This window comes from Macaca nemestrina, chromosome 10, assembly GCF_043159975.1.
Source record: "Macaca nemestrina isolate mMacNem1 chromosome 10, mMacNem.hap1, whole genome shotgun sequence".
In the NCBI taxonomy this organism is placed as follows: Eukaryota; Metazoa; Chordata; class Mammalia; order Primates; family Cercopithecidae; genus Macaca; species Macaca nemestrina.
In genome coordinates, this window is record NC_092134.1 from 75,587,895 (window position 1) to 75,612,689 (window position 24,795).

Genomic DNA, 24,795 nt, shown 5'->3' on the forward strand with positions numbered 1-24,795 from the left:
GGTGTTGTACCCACCGGGAGACCAGCTGCAGATGCCACATAGGGCTTCCACTCAAAGTTACACAAGTTCTGCTGTGATCAGCCCCATTGCAGTCAGGTGCTTAGCAAGCATATATGCTTGATGTCCTGTTGACTTCTGGGCATCAACCAGAAGCCCTAAGGGAATGGAGTCTTTTTTTTTTTTTTTTTTGAGATAGAGTCTTGCCCTGTTGCCCAGGCTAGAGTGCAGTGGCGTGATCTCGGCTCACTGCAACCGCCACTTCCCGGGTTCAAGAGATTCTCCTGCCTCAGCCTCCTGAGTAGCTGGGATTACAGGCGCCCACCACCATGTGCAGTTAATTTTTGTATTTTTAGTAGAGATGGGGTTTCACCATCTTGGCCAGGCTATTCTTGAACTCCTGACCTCGTGATCCACCCACCTCAGACTCCTAAAGTGCTGGGATTACAGGTGTGATCCATCACCGCACCGGGCCCTGGAATGGAGTTTTTTTTTTTTTTTTTGAGACGGAGTCTCGCTGTGTGGTCCAGGCTGGAGTGCAGTGGCCCGATCTCGGCTCACTGCAAGCTCCACCTCCCGGGTTCACGCCATTTTCCCGCCTCAGCCTCCGAGAAGCTGGGACTACAGGCGCCTGCCACCACGCCCAGCTAGTTTTTTGTATTTTTAGTAGAGACGGGGTTTCACCATGTTAGCCAGGATGGTCTCGATCTCCTGACCTCGTGATCCACCCGCCTCGGCCTCCCAAAGTGCTGGGATTACAGGCTTGAGCCACGGCGCCCGGCAGAGTTTTTTTTTTTTTTTTTTTTTGAGACGGAGTCTCGCTCTGTCCCCAGGCTGGAGTGCAGTGGCACAATCTCGACTCACCACAAGCTCCACCTCCCGGGCTCACACTATTCTGCCTCAGCCTCCCAAGTAGCTGGGACTACACGCACCCGCCACCACACCCAGCTAATTTTTTGTACTTTTAGTAGAGACAGGGTGTCACCATGTGAGCCAGGATGGTCTCCATCTCCTGACCTCGTGATTGCCTGCCTCGGCCCCGGAAAGTACTGGGATTACAGGCATGAGCCACCGCGCCCAGCCTGGGAATGGAGTCTTGATTCTTCTCTGCCCCTGATTCTTCTAAATTGGAAACTCTGAAGCTGAGAGCCCAGCATGGTTCCTGGCAAACAGTAGGTACTCAAATATTGATTGGTTTACTGTATGACTAATAGAGACCCCAACGAGCAAAACTAATAAAATTCTCCTGGCTCCTCTCCCAGACTTCCCCTCCCTTTGAGAAATGCCAGAAGCTTCTTCGGGAGGCTCTTGCCAGCCTAGACATCACAGGCACACATGGGGCAGCTCCAGCCTCTGCCTCCTGTCATCACCATAATGCATCCATATCTACAATATGGCAAATTTCATATCCTTCCAACCTCTTTCCTGCATTATTGATGGGCTGTGTGCACTTTTTAAAAAATCAATTAGATCAGGGCGTGGAGCTGGAGTTAAAAGAAGCCTTTAAAAGTCTGCTCTTCTTGTTTTGCTGTTTTGAATAGGCACAGATAAAGCTTTCCCTCTGGTTTGAATAAGTCAAGCTCAGTGCTAGGTTGGCTCTGATTGGCCAGGACTAGGAAAACGCAGTTAAGATGCAAACACAAGCAAATATAACCCAGTGTCTCTGCGGCCATTACTAAGCGAAGGCAGCAGACCCGGAGCCTCCTGCTTTGGAGTGGTTCTTCAATACTGCTGCTGCTGCTTACTCACCGGGAAACAACTGGGAAAGCTGGTAAGCGAGAAGGCAAGGTAAGGTCTCTGATTTACGGGGGCATGCCAGTTAATCCTCCTGAATGAGGAATAAATGAAAGGAACAGGAGCTTGAGATTCCCTTGGCTTTGTCCTCTGAGATGAGACTTAAAATGAACCAAGAGTCTCGCCAGTTTTGCAAACTTCTTGTTGAGAAGTAGAAGCCCTTAGAGGCAGCTGAACATATAGGGCACATTTTCAAAAGCTGGGAAAGACAGACCCCTTTCACCTATCCTCAGAGAAAAATGGTATGGAGCAAGGCAGGAGGAGTTAAAACCAGCTTCCTGGCCCAGAGAAGTGGCTCACACCTGTAATCCCAACACTTTGGGAAGCCAGGGAATGAGGATTGTTTGAGCCCAGGAATTTGTAACTTGTGACCATCCTGGGCAACATAGTGAGACCCCGTCTCTACAAAAAATAATAAAATAGCCAGGCATGGTGGTGCACACCTGTGGTCTCAGCTTCTCAGGAGGCTGAGGCAGAAGGATCACTTAAGCCCAGGAGGTGGAGGTTGCAGTGAGCTGTGATCGTACCACTGCACTCCAGCCTGGGTGACAGAGCAAGACCCTGTCTCAAAAACAATAACAAAAAACAGCTTCCTCTGCTCAGGGTCCATCCATAAGGGCATCTCTGAGAATTAAAAGCCACTGGCTTTTAACCTCAAAACTGTGCCCCCCACCCAAGGGGTTTCTGTAGTCCCCTCAAAGAACACTGAATTAGGATTTAGGGAAGAGAGAAGGAGAGACGCAGCTTTGGGAGACTTTGATGTTAGAACTGTGTTTTCTGTGTGTTCCAGTGTGGCAGGAAGTCCCTTCCTGGAGTTTATCCTCTCGCATTCCGGGTGTCTAGCCCAGTGAGCTCCTTGATTCCTAAATTCCTGCTGGGAAATGGGACAGGTTTCAGCCTCTGAGGCTCACAGTCCTAACTGTTGCCGGCTGGTGTGGCTTTTACCAGGGTGACAGTTCTGTCTCCAAGGAATAAATTCACTGGCCTTTGTCCCCTTCCCCCAATTGGCTCATGGCTTTTGCCTTTAATGACTGCTACACAGGGTCTGAAGAAAACCCAAACACCATATTTCCTGGCAATTCTGAGCAGCACAGGGTGGGGCAGCACGAGTTATCAAATTAAATTCTCAAACACTGGCTGCTCCGCACCATTGCCTTGCTTTAGTCCTGTTATAGCAGTAGACAAAGGGAGTTTGCTTTGTGCTTTATGGTTTTTTGCCAAAGTCCATACTAGATGGCGCATGTTCTCCAACTTGGCTTTGTCCATCAAGGTTCAAGAAAACAATGGTCAGACATGTTCCTCTTAACAAGCACAGTATGTCCCCAAATAGCAAAAATCCATACAGTCCTTTCTGGGTGAATTTTTAAATCTTATGTAAATCCATCAACCCCATCCTTTTTCCTTTGCGTGTCAGGAGAAATTCATCTAGCTTTACATGAATTATGCATGTTATCAGATTTCAAGCTCCTTGAGAGCAGGTATTTTAATTCTATAAAGCCTCTACGTGACCTTGGACATGGGTAGGTGCTTAATTACTCAAGATGCTCCTTGAATACAGACGGTACACGACCCACACAGACTTAGATCTTTACCACTTCCTCCCTCTCCCCACCCTGACTTGCCCAATCCTGAAGGAACTGGAGACGTCTAAGTGTCTGAGGTTCACACTTCCACGGAGAAGCTTGGGTCTGTGTGGGAGGGAGAAAGGAAGCCATCTGTCCACAGGCCAGACCAGGCCACACCCTGCTGGCACCCAGAACCCTTTGTCCCAGGCCCAGCCCTGTCATTTTACTTTCCTTTGTATCTGGAAAGCACAGGAAATATAGTAGTCATATGACAAAAGAAGGAAGGGTTGTTTGAGTTTTAGAATAGTTTACTCAAAAAAAAAAAAAAAACACATAAAAGCCAAAGAGAAGGTCAAAGTTGACTGTGGAGAAGGCCTTGCAAGCAGGGAACTTGGGAAGAATTAGAGGGAATGAGTGAGAGAAGGCAACTGAGTTTGGAAATATTTTTTCTGACTAGCTTTTCTTTCCAAATGCCACTGAACTTAGATTGGTTTAGAAAGGGTTGTAGTATATCAAAGTGGCTAGAAGCATAGGTTTGGGGATCAGATAAGGATTTCATTCTAGAGTGTGATCTTGTACAAGTTATTCAGCCTTTCTAAACCTCAAATTCACACAACGTAAGATGAAGAAAATCACCTTCTGAAAATTAGAGATAAGATACGCAAAGTGAATCAATACAGGGCTTAACATATTTATCACCCCTTTGGTAAATAACCATGACGATTACCAGAGTTGTTAAGGGCAGTGGCAGGTGAGAAGCAGAACTCATGGGTGGTAATCCCTGGGCCAGCCAGGCTGACCATGTGCACTTGGACGGACAAGTCCTTGACCCCATCATTGTGAAATGGTGCAGGGATGCACCACGAGGGTGTGGCAAGATGGCTGACAACAGACTGGGAAGCAACTCAGCAGAAAAACTGGATTGATGCCCACTATGGCGAGAGGCATCACCTCCCTGTGTTCTGTGATGTTTCAGTCTTGGAAAGACAAGCACCATGTCTCTGACCAGTGCCTTCAGGGCTGTGGACAATGACCCTGGGATCATCGTCTGGAGAATAGAGGTGAGGTGGGCTGGAGGCACCTTACTTGTGACTACTGGAGTCTGGAAGCAGAGTCTGGCTGCCTGGGGCTGCTAGGCAACAGCCCGCCAGCACCCCTTAGCCTGTGGTTTGAGGAGAATGAGAGGCAGCATCAAAGTACCTATTTCCCATCCTTTACCTCTCCTGGGTGCTCAAAGCAGGTGGCTGGCAGGTGGAGGAAATGTTCAGACCCGAAGAGCAGGGCTCCAGGCAAAAACAAGCTTGTCCTTTAGCCAGCCACCTGCTCAGTGAGTCTGCACTCGCAGGAAATACCCTGGAAAGACAGGTGGGACCTACTCAGCAGATTCCTGGCAGCTTCCATCAGAGAAATGGAACATGTCTTCCACAGGGCACCCTGGCTCCTACAAAATATGGGGAGAGGTGAGGGGGCACTGCAGAGATGAGGCGCTGTTCAGCCCATCTCCTCTTGGGCTTGGGCCACTCTGTGTGGCTGTGACATCCAGCAATCCATAGCTGGGAACTACCCTGGCCTGGGTAGCTCCACCTGCCAGATATGAAGATTCCCCCTAAGCCCCGCCCCGAGCCCAGTCAGGTGCTGCTGCATAAAACCCAGAGGTAATGCCTCACTTCACTATTCTCAACCAGGATGGGGAGTCAGCTCTCCAGCAAGCCTCTCAGAGATTGTGAGTCCCAGGTCACTTCCATTGTTTTAAGGCTTCCAGTTTCCTTAGAAACTAACAGGTACTGGCCGGGTGCAGTGGTTTACGCCTGTAATCCCAGCACTTTGGGAGGCCGAGGCGGGCAGATCATGAGTTCAGGAGATTGAGACCATTCTGGCTAACACGGTGAAACCCCGCCTCTACTACAAATACAAAAACTTAGCTGGGCGTGGTGGTGGGCACCTGTAGTCCCAGCTACTTGGGAGGCTGAGGCAGGAAAATGGCGTGAACCCAGGAGGTGGAACTTGCAGTGAGCCGAGGTAGTGCCACTGCACTCCAGCCTGGGCGACAAAGAGAGATTCCATCTCAAAACAAACAAACAAAAATAACTAACAGGTACTAAAACACGGTTACCAGAATTGCAATATATTTAACATTTAACACATTTCACATAGAACACACACAAGTATGGCTGCAAGTTTCCCTCACTTGGAGAGTGTGATGAAAATCTACATGAAGGCTGTGTGAACAGTCCTCCAGGGGCAAGCCATACATGCAGTGACAAATCAGGGCCCTGACCCAGACTCCAAATATAAGACACTTGGCACAGAGCCCTGCTGACCGCTGGCACTCTCCAAATGTTATCCTCCACCTCCCACGGCCCCGCAGAATCCAAGTGTTCTTTCCTACATGGGCCTGGTCCAGCACCCTGTGGTCAGCATTGGGAAGAGCGTTGGAGGTTCTGGCACAACAGCTCAGAGAAGGGTTTGTACTTGGTCGTTTATATCCAGCAAAGGGCTGGAGGTGGCTCACAGGCTTCCCACAATAGTGTGAGATGAGATCGGGTAGGAAGTGGAGAGAATAGGGCGAGGGAAAGCAGGATAGGGACCAGATTCAGATCCAGGGTGATGCAAGCAGAGCTCACAGAAACCAGAGGAGTGGCTACATTAACCCTGTGGCTGGCTGCCTCACGTCCTATAAGGTCATTGGGAACATCTCCCTTCCTTCTCCCCACCACCTGCACCAAATGACAGAGAGGAGAGGGAGGCTCGTGGGGAAGGGAGGTGGGAGGGGATGTAGCCTATACCCACCCCTTGTCCTTCCAGAAAATGGAGCTGGCGCTGGTGCCTGTGAGAGCCCATGGCAACTTCTATGAGGGGGACTGCTATGTCATCCTCTCGGTGAGCACCCTCCTCCTCCTCCCCACTCCTGTGAGCTTCTCCCCTGGGGCCAGTTCTTGGGCTCTACTGGGAGATGTGCTGGTGAGGGAAGATAGTCCCTGGTATTGGTCTCAATGGTTCCTCAGTGCTATGCAGCAGACCTCCAGTCTATCAAAGGCCATCATTAGGCCTGGGTTTTAAATTCTGCATCAGAGGATGGGGGTATGACCCTCAGTCTGAACCTCAGTGAGCCACCCACAAGCAGCACTTCTCCCAGGCCTAGGTCCCACATTAAAAGTGGTGTGGAAGAAAGCCAGATAAATGCAAGGCCTGTCTCTAGCCTTAAAGTGCTGATTCTCATGGAGGAGACTCACATGAACGGTGCTGACAGGGCCGTGCAGGTGTACAGATCAGCACTATGCCAGCTGTGTGAGTGTAAGGGACCAAGGGGACCTGTGAGGTAAGCCTGCAACCTGGCTGGGAAAAGATCCCCGTTGGTCTCTATTTATTTGGGGAACAACAAGCTGTCAACTTTACCCAGATGTGGGGAGGAATTTGGGCTGCCAAAGCTTATGCCATGATCGCAGGTCTGCTCGGAGGCCAGGGCAGCTCCTGCATCCACCACAGGAGAGAGGGCCCTCAGTCTGCCAAGGGCAGGCACATGTGCTGCATTCTCCCCATGACAGAGGGGCCACCAGCAAAGGGGGAGGTGAGCTGGCCCCTGACCTGATCTCTCTGACTACATCCCAGACCCGGAGAGTGGCCAGTCTCCTATCCCAGGACATCCACTTCTGGATCGGGAAGGACTCCTCCCAGGATGAGCAGAGCTGTGCAGCCATCTACACCACACAGCTGGACGACTACCTGGGAGGCAGCCCTGTGCAGCACCGAGAGGTCCAGTACCATGAGTCAGACACCTTCCGTGGCTACTTCAAGCAGGGCATCATGTGAGTAGGGGTGCACAGAGTAAGGACAGAAACAGCAGTTTACAGAGGAGGAAACCCAAAAGGCCAACATGCATATCAAGAAAGTAATCAGAGAAATGCAAATCAAAACAAAGCTGTCACTTCCACCCACTAGAGTAGCAAATTAAACAGCTGGGAGGTGACAAGTGTTGGCAAGGCTATGGGGAAATAGGAGCCCTTGTGCCCTGCTGATAGAAGTATAGACTAGCGCAGCATCCTGGAGAGTAGTCAGTGCCACTTGCAAATCGCACTTCTGCGTGTGTAACTCACAGAAATCCTCACGTATCCATGTCCATAAGGGCACATGGACCACACTGTTCACAGCAGCCTCATTAATGATGTTAGGAAGTTGCAGGCAACATAGGTGTCCATAACTGGGAGACAGGACATGCACACCACGGAGTATTATGCGGTAGCCAGAAGCAACAGATTAGATACATGCCTAACACAAGGACAGAGCTCACAAACATGGTGCTTAGCACACAAAGTAAGAAACAGACTAAGACATATAACAGAATGCCAATTTCTGTTTTAAAAAGCACATGCATGGACGGGCGTGGTGGCTCATGCCTGTAATCCCAGCACTTTGGGAGGCCAAGGCAGGCAGATCACAAGGTCAGGAATTCAAGACCAGCCTGGTCAACATGGTGAAACCCCGTCTCTACTAAAAATACAAAAATCAGCCGGGTGTGGTGGCGCATACCTGTAATGCCAGATACTCGAGAGGCTGAGGCAGGAGAATCACTTGAACCCAGGAGGTGGAGGTTGCAGTGAGCTGAGATCACGCCACTGCCCTCCAGTCCCGTGACAGAGCAAGACACCATCTCAAACAAAACAAAACAAAACCATGCACACAAAACAACATGATAGGTTGGGCATGGTGGCTCACGCCTGTAATTCCAGCACTTTGTGAGGCTGAGGCAGGAGGATCGCTTAAGCCCAAGAGTTCAAGACCAGCCTAGGCAACATAGTGAGATTCCCCATCTCTACAAAAAAATACTTTGTAAAAAAGCTAGCCAGGCATGGTGGTGCACTCCTATAGTCCTAGCTACTCCATGGGCTGAGGGTATCGAGCCCTCAGTTATCGAGCCTGCAGTCCCTGATGAGGATCACTTAAGCCCGGGAGGTCAAGGCTGCAATGAGCCATGATTGCACTACTGAACTCTAGCCCGGGTGAGAGAGAGAGACCCTGTCTTCAAAAAAAAAAAAAGGGGGGGAGGGCGAGGCACAGTTTACTAGAATGAAAATAAAAAGGTCAACAGTTAGAATGGAAGCGTATGGGGAAAGGAATGGGAGTAGGGCAAGCAGGTAAAGGGAATGCACAGACACCAAACACAAGAGAGGGAGTGAAGGCCGATGATAATGTTCCATCAACTGAGAAGTTTAACTCAAAACTTTGCCCCTGATATTAAAACAAAAAGAGGAATTCCAATGAGCTTGAGAACTGTGAGGCCGGGCCAAGATCAGCTTCTTGCAGGTCAGCAGTCTCCACTGACTGAGGCCCTTCTGGGCACAGAGGACCACACTGAGCCAGTGGGGAACCCAAGGACAAAGCCCCTCTGCTCCAGGGCTACCTTCTGCATTCCTTTCAAGTGCAGGACGCCTGGCTCGGAGGTTGGGCTGGACTGAGTGCCAGGGCGGGCGAGCTGATTCCTAGGGTAGGTGGTCTTAAGGCTGTGGAGTCATTAATGCTTCTGCTGCGGCCCAACTTGTACCCCTCTCCCAGTGACACACTGGCATTCAGACAGTTCCTGGAACAAAACAAGCCCTCTGTGCAGGGGGTCTTCGTCACTGATGTCTCCTCTGCCTGGAGCACTATTCCTCTGGGTATTGGTTCATTTTCCTTGTAGTATCTCAGCTCAAATGTCACTTCTTCAGAGAAGACTGTCCCGACTCACTACCAGAAAGTCACTCACCCAGTCTACTTGTGGGGCAGCAGCTGTCACCATCTGTATTTACCTTGCTGATAGGTACTGTCATCATCACACGAGTGAGGCTGCATCTGTGTAATTCACCACTGTCTCCCCAGAACCTAGCACATAGCAGGCACTCAAATAACTGAATGGATGTTCCCTTAGCTACAAGAAGGGGGGTGTCACCTCTGGGATGAAGCACGTGGAGACCAACACCTACAACGTGAAGCGGCTGCTACATGTGAAGGGGAAAAGAAACATCAGGGCCACTGAGGTTAGTCCTGCACACTGTCTGCCCCAGGCCCAGGATTTCTCTACCTGGCACCTAAGAATTCCTCCTGAACAATGTTTACCTCTCATCAACAGGTGGAAATAAGCTGGGACAGTTTCAACCGAGGTGATGTCTTCTTGCTGGACCTTGGGAAAGTCATCATCCAATGGAATGGCCCAGAGAGCAACAGTGGGGAGCGCCTGAAGGTATGGCTTCCTAGCCTTAGCACTCTCTCAAGTTCCTCTTTCTTCTTCCCTCCATGCTGGCTCTTTCCCAAGAATCAAGGTGGAGCCCTGCCTTTGAGTAGAATCTGTCTTGGAGACAGGCCAAGTGTGTGAGTTTGTGACTCACCCTGGACTCCTCAGCAACCGAGTAACTCCTGTGTCTGAGATCTAGGCTGTTCTCCCCAAAGACATCAGGCAGAAAGGGGTCCCAGAGGAGCTGAGGACTCCCTTGGGCTTCTCTGACAGGCTATGCTTCTGGCAAAGGATATTCGAGACAGGGAGAGAGGAGGCCGTGCTGAAATAGGAGTGATCGAGGGAGACAAGGAGGCAGCCAGCCCAGAGCTGATGAAGGTCCTTCAGGACACCCTTGGCCGACGCTCCATTATCAAGCCTGCAGTCCCTGATGAGATCATAGATCAGCAGCAGAAATCAAATATCATGTTGTATCAGTGAGTAACCAAACCTGGCTTTAGCTGGAAGCTGGGGTCGGGGGGAAGGTGTCCCCTAGAACATCAGCCACCTCTGCTTGGCTCCTTGTTTTGGGTGTAGTCATCTGGTTTTTTTCTTAGTCCTTTTCAAATGCAGCTCCTAGAAAGCTTGGAGATCCCCCGCTCAATGAGGCAGTTGTTCCTGTTAGCATCTCTCCTGATCTCTTGAGGAGACCTTTCCTTTACTCTGGCCTGCACACGCCCAGGGATGTGGAAGGAATAATGTTTGGGACAGAGATAAACAAAAGTCTCCACCAAAGAAGAGTCTGCACATTCCTGTCCTCCCATGGCTGTCTTATTAGGAGGTCACACTCTACCCAGAAACTCCAAACTAAAACCAAACCAGAACAACATCTAGTTGACTACAAGATGCTTTATAGAGGAAAAGGCACAGGCTAATCTCTCCCCTTCTCCAGTGTCTCAGATTCACCTGGGCAGCTGGCAGTCACAGAGGTAGCAACGAGGCCTCTGGTCCAGGACTTACTGAACCATGATGTAAGTAGAGTTTGGGTGGCCTTAGCTTGGGGTAGCCAGACCTGCTTCAGAAGCAGACTCTGAGCAAAATCTTCCTTCTGGTCTTGAGCAACCATACCTATCTCTGGCTGCTTTAGGACTGCTACATCCTGGACCAAAGTGGAACCAAAATCTACGTGTGGAAAGGAAAAGGAGCCACAAAGGCTGAAAAACAGGCAGCCATGTCTAAAGCGCTGGTAGGAGCTACAGATGTGCAATACTGTTCAAATAATTCTGCTAAGAGCACTTCAGGTGTGTCACTTCACAGAGTCATGCTAGGTATGTGAGCATATAACATTGTGCTTACATACATGGACTGCAAAGTCAGGCAGACAAACTGGGATTCAAATCCAGGTTTTGCCTTTTCCAGCTGAGTGCTCTGGGGAAGACTACTTAACACCTCTGGGCCTCAGTTTCCCCATATCTAACATGGAATCATACCCATCTCCTAGGGTTATTGTGAGGATTAAATATCATTTGTAAAGCACTCAAGGCTGGGCGCGATGGCTCATGCCTGTAATCCCAGCACTTTGGGAGGCCGAGGCAGGCGGATCCCCTGAGGTAAGGAGTTCGAGACCAGCCTGGCCAACATGGTGAAACCCCGTCTCTACTAAAGGTACAAAACAAAATTATCCAGGAATGGTGGCGCATGCCAGTAGTCCGGGCTACCTGGCGGGGCTGAGACAGGAGAATCACTTGAACCCGGGAGGCAGAGGTTGCAGTGAGCTGAGATCATGCCACTGCATTCCAGCCTAGGTGAAAGTGAGACTCTGTCTCAAAAACAAAAAAAAGCACTCAGAACAGTTCTTGGCACACAGCATCTGCTGAATAAAAGGTGGCTGTTATTATTGAAGGAGATATCACATACCAAGGTTAATAGCCCTGTCCTCAAGGAGCTTATATTTGTGCAGATTCATGCAGATGAACCAAGCAAGATGCACTTACAAAGCAATAAATGAGCAAACGGATGTGATGAAAAGTCAGTAAGTACAAAAGTACTGAAAGAACACAGCATAATCTTCCAAAAAATTAACAATCATAATCACTGCAAGTCAATAAAGAGATCCAGGCCGGGCGCGGTGGCTCAAGCCTGTAATCCCAGCACTTTGGGAGGCCGAGACGGGCGGATCACGAGGTCAGGAGATCGAGACCATCCTGGCTAACACGGTGAAACCCCGTCTCTACTAAAAAAAATACAAAAAACTAGCCGGGCGAGGTGGCGGGCGCCTGTAGTCCCAGCTACTCGGGAGGCTGAGGCAGGAGAATGGCGTAAACCCGGGAGGTGGAGCTTGCAGTGAGCTGAGATCCGGCCACTGCACTCCAGCCTGGGTGACAGAGCAGACTCCGTCTCAAAAAAAATAAATAAAAATAAAAATAAAAATAAAAAGAGATCCAAAAATGTTCTACTCTTTTTTTTTAGGCAGGTACCTTGGTCCTTAGATAGAAGTGAGTTAGAATTTGACTGACTCCCAGAGGGGAGACTCTTATCATGTGGCTTCAAAGAGGTGAATTACCAGACAAGCAAAAAACTCAGTGTAATCCACAACTGACATGCCTTTGGGAATGGGTGGCTCTGCAGGGCTTCATCAAGATGAAGGGCTACCCCAGCAGCACCAATGTGGAGACTGTCAACGATGGTGCTGAGTCGGCCATGTTCAAGCAGCTGTTCCAGAAGTGGTCAGTAAAGGACCAGACCATGGGCCTGGGGAAAACGTTCAGCATTGGTAAAATTGGTGAGATTGCCCCCAGATCATCCTCTCACTGCTGGGACCCTAGAAAGGCAGGCACACATGCTTCTTACTCACTCGGCTTTTCCCAACCCTTTCTCCACAGCTAAAGTTTTCCAGGATAAATTTGATGTGACTCTGCTACACACCAAGCCAGAGGTAGCTGCCCAGGAAAGAATGGTTGATGATGGCAGCGGAAAAGTTGAGGTAAGCCCAATGATTCAAATATCAGGGCAGGCAGCACTGGCCTTCCTGGCTGTCCTGCTAGGGGCAAGGGTGCAGGTGATTCAGAGTCTGCTTTGCTTTCCCTTTCCCCTCCAGCACCTCAGGAGTCTTCTCTAAGAGTCTTGTGGGTCTGTAGAGTTTTCAGGGGAAAGAGACACACATCCTCAAATGTGCTATCAATATCTCACCTGGAAGATCTATTCAAATCATCGCTCGGCCTTACAAAGACCGAGCCATGATGGGATGCTCCTGACTAGGACGGCCCAGTTCATCTCAGGATTCAAATCATGCAAATGTGATGAGTCCTCAGCACTGGGAAACCAGAGGGAGAAAGAGAACATGGAGTAAATGTCAGCACCTTCCCCACTTGGATTCTCCCTTTAGCATAGCCTAGCCCTTCCCAGCCCCCTATCTCTGGAAAACAGTGTCTCCTTCCATGCCCAGGTCTGGAGAATTGAGAACCTGGAGCTGGTCCCTGTGGAATATCAGTGGTATGGCTTCTTTTATGGGGGAGACTGTTATCTGGTCCTCTACACATACGAGGTGAACGGGAAGCCACATCACATCTTATACATCTGGCAGGTAGGCCTGGCACAGGCTTCAGCTTTGGATCCTGATGCGTCCTCTGGCCACTGGGCTGGGGCGGGGAGCATGGGTCCTTCATGGTCTCTCACCACTGCAGGGCCGCCACGCCTCACAGGACGAGCTGGCAGCCTCAGCATACCAGGCAGTGGAGGTGGATCGGCAGTTTGACGGGGCCGCTGTGCAGGTTCGAGTCAGGATGGGGACGGAGCCACGCCACTTCATGGCCATCTTCAAAGGGAAGCTAGTTATCTTTGAGGTGAGGATGCTCTGATAAAATTACACCATGAGCTGGAACGTTCCAAACTAACAAACCAGCATGGGACTATTGGCGAGCAGAGGAGGGGTCGGGTAGGGAGTCAGGCTTGGATTAGACAGAGGAAGAAGGGGGTTAATCCCTCTAAGACAGTCAAGTGAATCCCAAATGCCTAGGGCTTCAAGTCTGAACCACTATCTAAATTATGTTCAAGGTCTTTCATAACCTGACCCATATTACCTATGCAGGTGCACCACCCTCAGCTCCCTAACCCGCACCCTCCACTCCAGTCAGGTGGGTCTCCTCATTAGACCTCACGTGTGCCACACCATACCCCTCCTGCTGCAGATGTGCCCTTTCAAATTCAAGTCCCACTTCTTCCATGAAGCCCTGGCTGAAGCACTACCAAGCAATGCATAATGTCACATGCTTGATATCATACAAGTTTGGGGTCAAGTCTTAACCTTGTATTTACTAGTCAAGTTTCCAAGTCTCAGTTTCCTCATCTATACTGTGGAATAATAACATCTACTTCATAGAGTTATAAGGATCAATGAAATGATGTAGGTAAGGCACCAGTCACAGAGCCTGGCATATGATAAAGTTCTCAGAATGAAAGCTGTTGTTATTGGTACCATAACTCCAGCTCACCCTGACCCTTTCCAGTGAGCCTAGAAGCTCCTCAAGGGCAAACATAGTATTACAACATTCACGTTTCCCACAACAGCTCCTCTAGTGCTCTGCTCACATGGTGCTCCTCAGATCTGGACTCTGCTTTTCTTCTCTCTAGGGTGGGACTTCCAGGAAGGGAAATGCTGAGCCCGACCCTCCGGTAAGACTCTTCCAAATTCATGGAAATGACAAATCTAACACCAAAGCAGTGGAGGTTCCAGCCTTTGCCTCCTCCCTAAACTCCAATGATGTCTTTCTGCTGCGAACTCAGGCAGAGCACTACCTGTGGTATGGCAAGGTAGGATGACTGGGCCCAGGGGTCAGACCAGCCCCTGGGAGCCCAGACCTGCAGTCCCCTCCTCCTGTCAGCAAGGTCAAAGGACCTAGAGTAGGTTGGAGTGCTAGCTTCGGCAGCACATAACTGAAATTGGAACGATACAGAGAAGATTAGCATGGTCACTGTGCAAGGATGGCATGCAAATTCGTGAAGCATTCCATATTGGGGGAAAAAAAAAAAAAAAAAAAAAAGCCAGGTGCAGTGGCTCATTCCTGTAATCCCAGCACTTTGGGAGGCTGAGGCAGGCGGACCATGAGGTCAGGAGTTCGAGACCAGCCTGGCCAGCCTGGTGAAACCCCATCTCTACTAAAAATACAAAAATTAGCCGGGTGTGGTGGTGCGCACCTATAGTCCCAGCTGCCTGGGAGGCTGAGGCAGAAGAATTGTGAACTGGTTGGGGGCGGAGGTTGCAGTGAGCCAAGATTATACCACTACACTCCAGCCTGGGCAACAGAGTGAGACTCTACTTCAAAAAAAAAAAAAAAAAGAGTAGGCTGGAGCAGTCCTCAAAAAGGAAGCCTTTTTCCTAAGAAATCTTCAAAGGGATCACCAACATTCTCCACAATCAGACTCCAATTAGAAACTCACTGAAGGCTGGGCACGGTGGCTCATGCCTATAAACCCAGCACTTTGGGAGGCCAAGGTGGGCTGATCACCTGAGGTCGGGAGTTCAAGACTAGCCTGACCAACATGGAAAAACCTGTCTCTACTAAAAATACAAAATTAGCCAGGGTGGTGGCACATGCCTGTAATCCCAGCTACTCGGGAGGCTGAGGCAGGAGAATTGCTTGAACCCAGGCTGCGGTGAGCTGACACTGCGCCACTGCACTCCAGCCTGGGCAACAAGAGTGAAACTCCATCTCAAAAAAAAAAAAAAAAAAAAAAGAAAAGAAAAATAAAAATAAAAAGAAACTCGGCCGGGCGCGGTGGTTCAAGCCTGTAATTCCAGCACTTTGGGAGGCCGAGACGGGCGGATCACAAGGTCAGGAGATCGAGACCATCCTGGCTAACACGGTGAAACCCCGTCTCTACTAAAAATACAAAAAAAAAAAAAAAAAATAGCCGGGCGACGTGGCTAGTCCCAGCTACTTGGGAGGCTGAGGCAGGAGAATGGCGTAAACCCAGGAGGCAGAGCTTGCAGTGAGCTGAGATGCGGCCACTGCACTCCAGCCTGGGCGGCAGAGCGAGACTCCATCTCAAAAAAAAAAAAAAAAAGAAACTCACTGAAAACCCTGCTTACACCTAGCAGAAATCTCATAAACTTCTACGCAGATGGAGGCTGGATAAGTCAATCTTCCCATATGAGTTTGGTGGACTCTAACAGACAGGCACTAATACAGAACAAAAACACAAAATATTACGTCAATTCATATTGCAACAGTGGATTAAAATGCACTAAGTACGGGCACGGTGGCTCACACCTGTAATCCCAGCACTTTGGGAGGCTGAGGCAGGCAGATCACCTGAGGTCAGGAGTTTGAGATCAGCCTGGCCTGCATGGTGAAACCCCGCCTTTATTAAAAATACAAAACATTAGTTGGGCGTGGTGGTGTGTGCCTGTAGTCCCAGCTACTCCGGAGGCTGAGGCAGGAGAATTGCTCGAACCCAGCAGGTGGAGGTTGCAGTGAGCCAAGATCGCGCCACTGTACTCCAGCCTGGCCAACAGAGCAAGACTCCCTCTCAAAATAAAATAAAACGCACTAAAATTGTTTTACAAAAAAGAATTGAATAGGAAAAGATGCTTAACATCATTAGTCGCTAGGGAGATGCAAATCAAAATCACAATGAGATAACCACTACACATCTATTAGAATGGCTAAAAAAAAACAACATAAAATGTGAGCAAGGATGCAGAGCAACAGGAATTTTCATGCATGGCTGGCAGGACTGCAAAATGGTACAGCTTTTGGAAAACATTTCGCCAGTTTCAATTTTTTTTTTTTAAAGAGTCTCGTTCTGTCAGCCAGGCTGGAGTGCAGTGATGCGATCTCAGCTCACTGCAACCTCTGCCTCTTGGGTTCAAGTGATTCTCCTACCTCAGCCTCCCAAGTAGCTGGAATTACAGGCGTGTGCCACACACTAAGCTAATTGTTGTATTTTCAGGAGAGACAAGGTTTCGCCATGTTGCCCAGGCTGGTCTCGAACTCCTGACCTCAGGTGATTCACCTGCCTCAGCCTCCCAAAGTGCTGGGATTACAGTGGGGAGTCACCACGCCCAGCTGACAGTTTCTTACAAAGTTAAACATACACTTACCATATGATCCAGCAATCCTATTCCTGGGTATTTACTCAAGTAAAATAAAAAACTATCTTCACACAAAAACCTGTGCACAAATGTTTATAGCACTTTTATTCATTAGCAGAAAAAACCCAACTGGAAAATGGATAAACAAACAGTAGTACATCCACATGATGGAATACTACTCAGCAATAAAAAGGGATGAGCCGCTGGTAAACACAACAGAGATCTCAAATGCATTCTGCTAAGAGAAAGAAGCCAGACTCAAAGGCTAAATATTGTATGACTCCACTTATAGCATTCTGGAAAAGGCAAAACTATAGTGATGGAGAATAGATTCGTGGTTACCAGAGGTTAAGGATTCACAGAGGCTTTGACTCCAAAGGGGTCACGGCCCCAGATAATTTTGGGAGAGACTGAGGAAGAAACTGTTCTGTGCCTTTATTGTACTGACAATAACGTGATTCTGTTTGTCAAAATTCTTAGAATTGTATGTAAAAAGAGTATATTTTACTGTATGTACTTTTAAAAATAAATTTGGCCGGGCGCGGTGGCTCACGCCTGTAATCCCAGCACTTTGGGAGGCCGAGGCGGGCGGATCACAAGGTCAGGAGATCGAGACCACGGTGAAACCCCGTCTCTACTAAAAATACAAAAAAAAATTAGCCGGGCGCGGTTGTGGGCGCCTGTAGTCCCAGCTACTCGGGAGGCTGAGGCAGGAGAATGGCGTGAACCCGGGAGGCGGAGCTTGCAGTGAGCCGAGATCGCGCCACTGCACTCCAGCCTGGGCGACAGAGCGAGACTCCGTCTCAAAAAAATAAATAAATAAATAAATAAATAAATAAATAAATAAATAAATTTAATTTTTTTCTCTAAAAAAAAAAAAACCCAAAAGTAGGTACTTAAATTCCAACTGAAGCTGAAACGAAGGTGACTTTTGCCCATACCCACTGTGGGTTTCAAAGCCTAGTCCTGCTTTTTGCCCCACACTGTTTTCCTCCCCACTCCCCAGCACTAGAACAAACTTGTCTGTCTTTCCAGGCTGAGGGACTGTGGCTTGGCAGCTGATCCTGGCACACTGAGTTATTAGTCTCAGATGCTTTTCTTTCCACGTCAAAGTGCCCCTGTGCAACTAACACTTGTGCTCTCCTCGCCCCACTCTCAGGGGTCTAGTGGGGATGAGCGGGCAATGGCTAAGGAGCTGGCCAGCCTTCTCTGTGATGGCAGCGAGAACACTGTGGCCGAGGGCCAGGAGTCCCCCGAGTTCTGGGACCTACTGGGAGGGAAAACTCCCTATGCCAGTGATAAAAGGTATGGGAACACAGCCTCCTCCTCTTCTGGGCTCCCCCTGCCTGCCAGGCTTATGAATTGCACAAAAGCTAAAACCTCAGTTTTAAAAACATTTCTAAGCAGCTTGGTGCCCTTAAATGGACTGTATTGCAGACTTCAGCAGGAAATTCTAGATGTCCAGTCCCGTCTCTTTGAATGTTCCAATAAGACTGGCCAATTCATTGTCACTGAGATCACAGACTTCACCCAGGATGACCTGAACCCCGGTGACGTGATGCTCCTAGATACCTGGGACCAGGTAAGACACAGCTGCAGAACTCAGAACATGACAAAGACTCCCATAGTAAGGGTTGTTTTTGTGTAGTATCCCCACCCTAGATAAACCCAGGGTAGCCCTGGACCATCCCCAGCTCAATCAAACCTCTGTCAGCAGTGACCAAAAGAAAGCCTCCGTTTTTTTGCAAGGGGTGATGTTTGAGAATGATGTTTGAAACTCACCATCCTGGGCATTTTCCCACCTTGCTTTGGAAAAATCAAGTCATCCTATCATCATGCACTTTTTCATCTTAGGATCAATAGCAACGGACTCCACATGCAGAGGATATGGGCGTTTAGGGGAACAACAGCAGTCAGTAGCCTATTGTCATAGTCAAGTAAGAGCTACCGTGGGTCCACATAAGGGCAGTGGAGTAGGGATGGAGGGATGGTGACAGATTTGACAGATGCTTAGGAGGTAAAGTTGGTCAGCCTGGTGACTCATTGGATATGGGGGGTTTCTAGGAAACTCCCAGGTTTCTGCCTTAGGTGACTAGATGGATACCACCTATCAGAAGTGGAGACTCAGATACAAGTTTAGTAAAGAAGAGCTACATCTTGAGGGTGTTATTTTTAAGGTGCTTAGAGCAGTCAAGAGGAGGTGTTCTGCAAGAAGTTGGATTCAGGAAGCTGAAGTTCAGAGACAGCTCCGATTTGGAAAGGCAGATCTGGAAGATACACATAGCAATTAAAGTGATAAACATCAAGCTGATTCTGGGAAATCCTTTCTCTGCTGAACAAATTAGGCTGAGAAAGTTTTCTGAGGCTGTGAATTGCTCACGAAAGAAAGGGGAAAGATAGGGTAGTGTGTATGATCTAGTACTTAGTATGAACACAGTAACATATATTAAATCTCCACCATAACAGGTGTTCTTGTGGATTGGGGCTGAGGCCAATGCCACGGAGAAGAAGAGTGCCCTTGCCACAGCGCAGCAGTACCTGCTCACTCACCCCAGTGGCCGAGATCCCGACACACCAATCCTGATCATTAAGCAGGGGTTTGAGCCTCCCATCTTCACAGGCTGGTTCCTAGCCTGGGACCCTAACATTTGGAGTGTAAGAAAAGAGAGTGGGGAAGCTCTTACTTCCTGCCAGGAACAGCTCACTGAGCTCAGAACAGCTCAGTGGGCAGGAAGGTGGGGTACTGCTTCACGGCTCAGTGAAACCAGGACTTCATTTCCCTACTCCTGTCCTGCTCCCTGCCTTTCTTTTCTCCTCTTTTTCACCTGCCACAGCAGGAAGTCCAGGTAGACAATTCACAGCAGGTCTCAGCAATAAGCAGTGTGAAGTATAAACAGTTTATAAAGTGTATCCATACACATCATCTTTTTGATCTGTACAATGATCCTGATAGCCAGTAGAAGTACTGTTCCCTATTTTATTGATAAGGAAGCTAAGAGAATGAGCTATTTGTCCAAAGTCATAGTTAATCAACAGAAAGCCAGGTTTCCTGACTCCTAATCAACTTCTTTTTTTTTTTCCAAGACAGAATTTTGCTCTTGTCGCCCAGGCTGGAGTGTAATGGCATAATCTCGACTCGCTGCAACCTCCACCTCCTGGGTTCAAGCGATTCTCCTGCCTCAACCTCCCAAGTAGCTGGGATTATAGGCATGCATCACCACGCCCAGCTAACTTTTGTATTTTTAGTAGAGATGGGGTTTCACTGTGTTAGTCAGGCTGGTCTTGAACCCCTGACCTCAGGTGATCCACCTGCCTCGGCCTCCCAAAGGGCTGGGATTACAGGCATGAGCCACTGCACCTGGCCTTCAACTGCTCTTTCTTAAATCTTATAGGGAGGACTGAGGGGTTACCATCAAAGAATGTGCATTATGTTTAAGCACCTTTCAAGCCTTCATGGACCCAAAAGGGGGGATTTTCATTTTTACTTATACTTGAAATGTCTTCTGACTCCCTGGCTCTTTTGCTTTTCCTGAAGACACAGACCAGACCTAAGATGTCCCTCCCCTATAAGAAAGACCTCATCTTGTGTTTTCTCTCCTTCTCAGGCAGGAAAATCATACGAACAATTAAAAGAAGAGCTGGGAGATGCTGCTGCTATCATGCAAATCACTGCTGTGAGTCAGGTTTGCTCTTGGGAGAAGCCAGCCACACAGGCAACCAGAGCCAAAGAGAACCCACAAACGCTACAGATGCTCATGGGCAAAACTCATGTCCTCCTTAGTATTACTAAGGAGTATTACTATAGTTGTCTGTTTTGATGTAAAAATTTTTTGTAATCAATAGAAAAGCAGGTCTGAGAGCCAAGTTCTTTATTTTCCTGACTTCCAGATTTTCAAACAGACTTGCTGCTTAAAAACAAAAATGGGGCTGGGTGCAGTGGTTCATGCCTGTAATCCCAGCCCTTTGGGAGGCCAAGGCGGGTGGATCACCTAAGGTCAAGAGTTTGAGACCAGCCTGACTAATATGGTGAAACCCCATCTCTACTAAAAATATGAAAATCAGCTGGGCATGGTGATGGGCGCCTGTAGTCCCAGCTACTCAGGAGGCTGAGACAGGTGAATTGCTTGAACCTAGGAGGCAGAGGTTGCTGTCAGCTGAGATGGCACCACTGCACTCCAGCCTGGACAACAGAGGGAGACTCCATCTCAAAAAAACAACAACAAAAAAATGAAAACTTGTTTTATTATTCAACTCTGCCATTTAGGAGAGATTAAAGTCATTGGCAGTATTTTTCAGAAATAAGCTTCTAACCCAAATGACATTTTTATTCGTTTCTGACAGTGAAGTCCACAGAAACTTAGACCATTTACCCCTATTTTAATGGTTAAAAGAAGTAGAGCTGGCCGGACGTGGTGGCTCACACCTGTAATCCCAGCACTTTGGGAGGCCAAGGTGGGCGGATCACAAGGTCAGGAAATCGAGACCATGGTGAAACCCCGTCTCTACTAAAAATAGAAAAAATTAGCCGGGCGCAGGGGCAGGCGCCTGTAGTCCCAGCTACTCGGGAGGCTGAGGCAGGAGAATGGCGTGAACCCGGGAGGCGGAGCTTGCAGTGAGCCGAGATTGCGCCACTGCACTCCAGCCTGGGCGACAGAGCGAGACTCCGTCTCAAAAAAAAAAAAAAAAAAGAAGAAGTAGAGCCCCTGGCCAGGAATCCAGTAGTTCTTTAACCTCAGGAGGAGTGCATGGCACCAGGAGTTCAAACCTGCAATTCTGTCCTTTGTGCTCCACAAACTCAGATTCTAAAGCTAATGTTGATATAGTATCTTTAAATTATATTTAAGTAGAACTACAACCTGAAGTCATTTAAAGGCTGGAAATGCAGGGCTAAATAAAAGTACCAAGAGAAGGTATGTGATCCCAATATTCAAATGAGATTCCGGCACAACATGTATGCCAAACTGGCTATACAGGACTTGCCTTGAACTTACTGAATCACTTTTCCCAAAAACAACCCCAAAATCTGAATATTTTCTATTCCCAGATGATTCTGACATGCAGCCAGGTTTGGGGACCATTGCTCTGAAAGATGATTATAGAGGGTGAAGTGGCACAAGTCAAAATGTTAAATATTACACACATTTAGAACTGTAACCATACAGACACTGAGGAGTCTTTTCCCTGTGCCTACATTCTTATCTTACCTAGGACATGAAGAATGCAACCCTCTCCGTGAATTCTATTGACAGTGAGTCAAAATATTACCCTATAGCAGTTCTGTTGAAAAACCAGAATCAGGAGCTACCTGAGGATGTAAACCCTGCCAAAAAGGAGGTGAGTGACTGAAGAAAACTGTCTGTTGGAAGTGGAGCTCTCCATGAGTAAATGGCCTAGGACAGTTCTGGCACGGCACACTGTAGCTGCTCAATGGACATCTGAGCTACTCAGGAGCTCAAACCAAAAGAAAGAGGGTTCTTTCTTGATTCTTTTCTCTTCACCTACATCAATCTATCAGCTAGCTTCTGTCCACTGCTCTCCATCTCTCTGCTACTAGTCTAGTGCAGCCATCTTGGACTACATACTACAATCCAACTGGTTTCCACCTGTTCCTACAATCCGTTCCCCACGCAATAGCCAAAGGGATCTTTAAAACATATGGCACTGCCCTGTTTAAAACACCTCGAATAGCTTCCCACTACATTTTAAAAAAGAATGTGAAGGCCGATACAATCTGGCCCCTGCCTAGCTCTCTGATTTCATTTCATATACCAATACCCTCATCATTCACCACCCTACAGCCAGTACAGCCGCTGCTTTGCTGTTCCTTAAACATGCTTATTCCAGCCTTTAAGCCTTTACACTTGCTAGTGCTCGTGCCTGAGAAAACATCCCTCTCCCAAATCACCACAGTGCCAGCACCTTCTCATGGTGTAGGTCTCAGCCCCAGTGTCACCTCCCCGAGGAGGCATTTCCTGACCACCCTAATACTGCTTCCCATACCTGCTCCAGTCCCTTTATACTTGTTCATTGCCTATTTCCCCCTCTAGTAATATCCTTAAGAGTAAGGACCTTTGTCTGTCTTGTTCACCATCATATTCTCAGCTTCTCAGCACCTACAACAGTGCCTAGCAGATAGCAAGCATTCTTAAGTTTCACTTGAATGAATTAACATATTTGAGTTAAAAGAATAAATTTCTTGGCCGGGCGCGGTGGCTCACACCTGTAATCCCAGCACTTTGGGAGGCTGAGGCGGGCGGATCACAAGGTCAGGAGTACAAGACCAGCCTGGCCAATATGGTGAAACCCCGTCTCTACTAACAATACAAAAATTAGCAGGTGGTGGGTGCCTGTAGTCCCAGCTACTTGGAGGCTGAGGCAGGAGAACTGCTTGAACCCGGGAGGCAGAGGTTGCAGTGAGCCGAGATCGTTCCATTGCACTCCAGCCTGGGTGACAAAGCAAGACTCTGTCTCAAAAAAAAAAAAGAATAAATTTATTTTCCCCTTGAAGAAGTTGATTTGGGAATGGACTCTGGATTTCCCACAACGTCTTATCTAACCAACTCAAGTATCTGGACTACAATTTTCTTGAAAGCAGAGCCCATATATTAATAATCTTTACTTAATTAATAATCTTTACTTGTATATAAATATTCAATAAATCATTAAGTAAATGTTTAGAGTAATTTTATGCTCAATAAGATCATGCATTTGAAAATTTCTGGGTAAAAATGGTAGTTACAGACGGAAAACAAGGAAAACCATGGCTCAATTTAGTTCTTCATTCTGCCAAAATTTGATGTCTGTAATTCATCCTTAATACATAACCCATTTATTGCCTTCTGGCAAGAAACTGGTGCTTGCTGGCACTGTGAGAGCAGTGAATCCAGTAAGCTTCTGTCACAGGCCAAAATGGGACTCCCTGAACTGAAGAACACCTCTCCAATGAATAATTTAAATCTCTAACAGCCTTTCTGAGAAAGTCATCCTACTTCCCTCTTCAAGGATCCACCTAGAACTCCCTCTCGCTCTGACTTTCCCAACTTCTGTTGGCACTGATGTCATGTCTTCCTTCTAACTAGAAACTTTGTTTCCTCTCTTAGAATTACCTCTCTGAACAGGACTTTGTGTCTGTGTTTGGCATCACAAGAGGGCAATTTGCAGCTCTGCCTGGCTGGAAACAGCTGCAAATGAAGAAAGAAAAGGGGCTTTTCTAAAGCAAGAAGGCCTATATCTACTGCAAGGCCACAGAAGAGAGCAGATAGTGCCAATATCAGGAAATAATTTATCGACCAATTTCTGCCTGACATTCAGCTACTTAATTTAGATATAATAGAGTCTGAAAATCACTGTTCTCCATTTTTTCTCATCCTTGCATTCCTTCCTTGTTATATACCTAAAATGTTAACCACATGGTTTTTGGATTTTGTGGCCCTCTAGCTAAAGCCTCAGCAGAAAGCACTAAAACTGCATAAATCTGGAGAAATCAAAAGAAAGAGAACCAAAAAACAATGCTCAAAATGTTTAATAACTTTGTTTAGCATTATACCAGGACCTACCTTTGTTTTCAATTTTAAGATCATTATTTCTAAAATCTATTTAACCTGTAAATCATTTCAAAGCATTTTTAACTTTTCAAATAAAGATACCTCTAATGAACAAATGCGGTTATTTTCAGTATTCTGGGTTTGCTTGTTATGGTAATTTCATGTTATATTGGAAGAAATGTTTCAGTACTGGGGAAGTAAAGAGGCAATGTTAAGTGACCTCTCTGGATAACCGGACTACTCTAATTTCTGTTTCTGGCACAAGAATGTCAAAATCTGCCTTACAGCTGGCCAGGAAACCTCAGTATTCACCCACCCACACATTATCCAAAAGAGAAACAGAGGCATGTGTTATTAATTTAATTAAATGAAGCCAGAACCAGTGTGCCTACCACTGCAGAGCACCTTCAAAGCATGCTACAGACAATCACAAAGAAGAGAACCCATAGTTTCCAGACAACTCTAGGTTTGAATCAGTAATCCCAAAGAATTCCATGTGGCAGAAGTAATATAACTAGGGAGGTTCCGAGGCAGAAGCATGGTCCACAGTATCGCAAAGCAAAAACAGAAAAGAATTCTATGTCATAAAAGGTGGAAGACAGAACATGTAAGTTAGAA

The 24,795-nt window shown here is 47.7% G+C and overlaps 2 protein-coding genes and 1 non-coding gene across 14 annotated transcripts in view; 2 read left to right on the forward strand and 1 right to left on the reverse strand.

The window, feature by feature from the left end:
• Positions 1 to 33: 33 nt before the first annotated feature.
• Positions 34 to 24,418, forward strand: LOC105474074 (advillin). Of its 8 annotated transcripts, none has more exons than XM_071071537.1 (19): positions 34 to 1,173; positions 1,539 to 4,417; positions 6,162 to 6,236; positions 6,966 to 7,162; positions 9,259 to 9,367; positions 9,460 to 9,570; positions 9,835 to 10,037; positions 10,493 to 10,571; positions 10,688 to 10,786; positions 12,169 to 12,322; positions 12,423 to 12,523; positions 12,986 to 13,123; positions 13,224 to 13,382; positions 14,170 to 14,349; positions 17,793 to 18,215; positions 19,100 to 19,288; positions 20,239 to 20,316; positions 21,842 to 21,967; positions 23,734 to 24,418. In XM_071071537.1, the coding sequence occupies exons 2-19, from the start codon at positions 4,352 to 4,354 to the stop codon at positions 23,845 to 23,847; spliced, it is 2,601 nt and encodes an 866-aa protein (XP_070927638.1). In that variant the 5' UTR covers positions 34 to 1,173; positions 1,539 to 4,351; the 3' UTR covers positions 23,848 to 24,418. The 8 variants fall into 8 exon arrangements, 7 of the variants coding, with proteins under 7 accessions (XP_070927638.1, XP_070927637.1, XP_070927641.1 ...); XM_071071536.1 differs by having other exon boundaries at positions 34 to 1,169; XM_071071538.1 differs by lacking the exon at positions 34 to 1,173 and having other exon boundaries at positions 1,401 to 1,768; positions 4,333 to 4,417.
• Positions 5,465 to 24,795, reverse strand: part of LOC105474073 (Ts translation elongation factor, mitochondrial) — a 32,544-nt gene continuing 13,213 nt past the window's right edge. Inside the window, exons 6-7 of one of the 5 annotated variants that reach the window (XR_003016336.2) lie at positions 12,730 to 12,853; positions 5,465 to 10,268 (exon numbers count right to left, since the gene is read on the reverse strand). Coding sequence is in view for 2 of the 5 variants with exons in the window: in XM_011728381.2 (XP_011726683.1) it covers positions 18,824 to 18,900 (77 nt within the window). In the remaining 3 variants the exon portion in view is untranslated. Of the gene's footprint in view, positions 12,854 to 14,015; positions 18,901 to 24,795 lie in introns of those variants that run through there. The other 4 variants (XR_982661.2, XR_982662.2, XM_011728380.2 and 1 more) reach the window with 4 other exon arrangements.
• On the forward strand, positions 14,451 to 14,555 carry LOC112425282 (U6 spliceosomal RNA). The gene has a single exon (XR_003016352.1). It is a non-coding gene; the product is annotated as a U6 spliceosomal RNA (small nuclear RNA).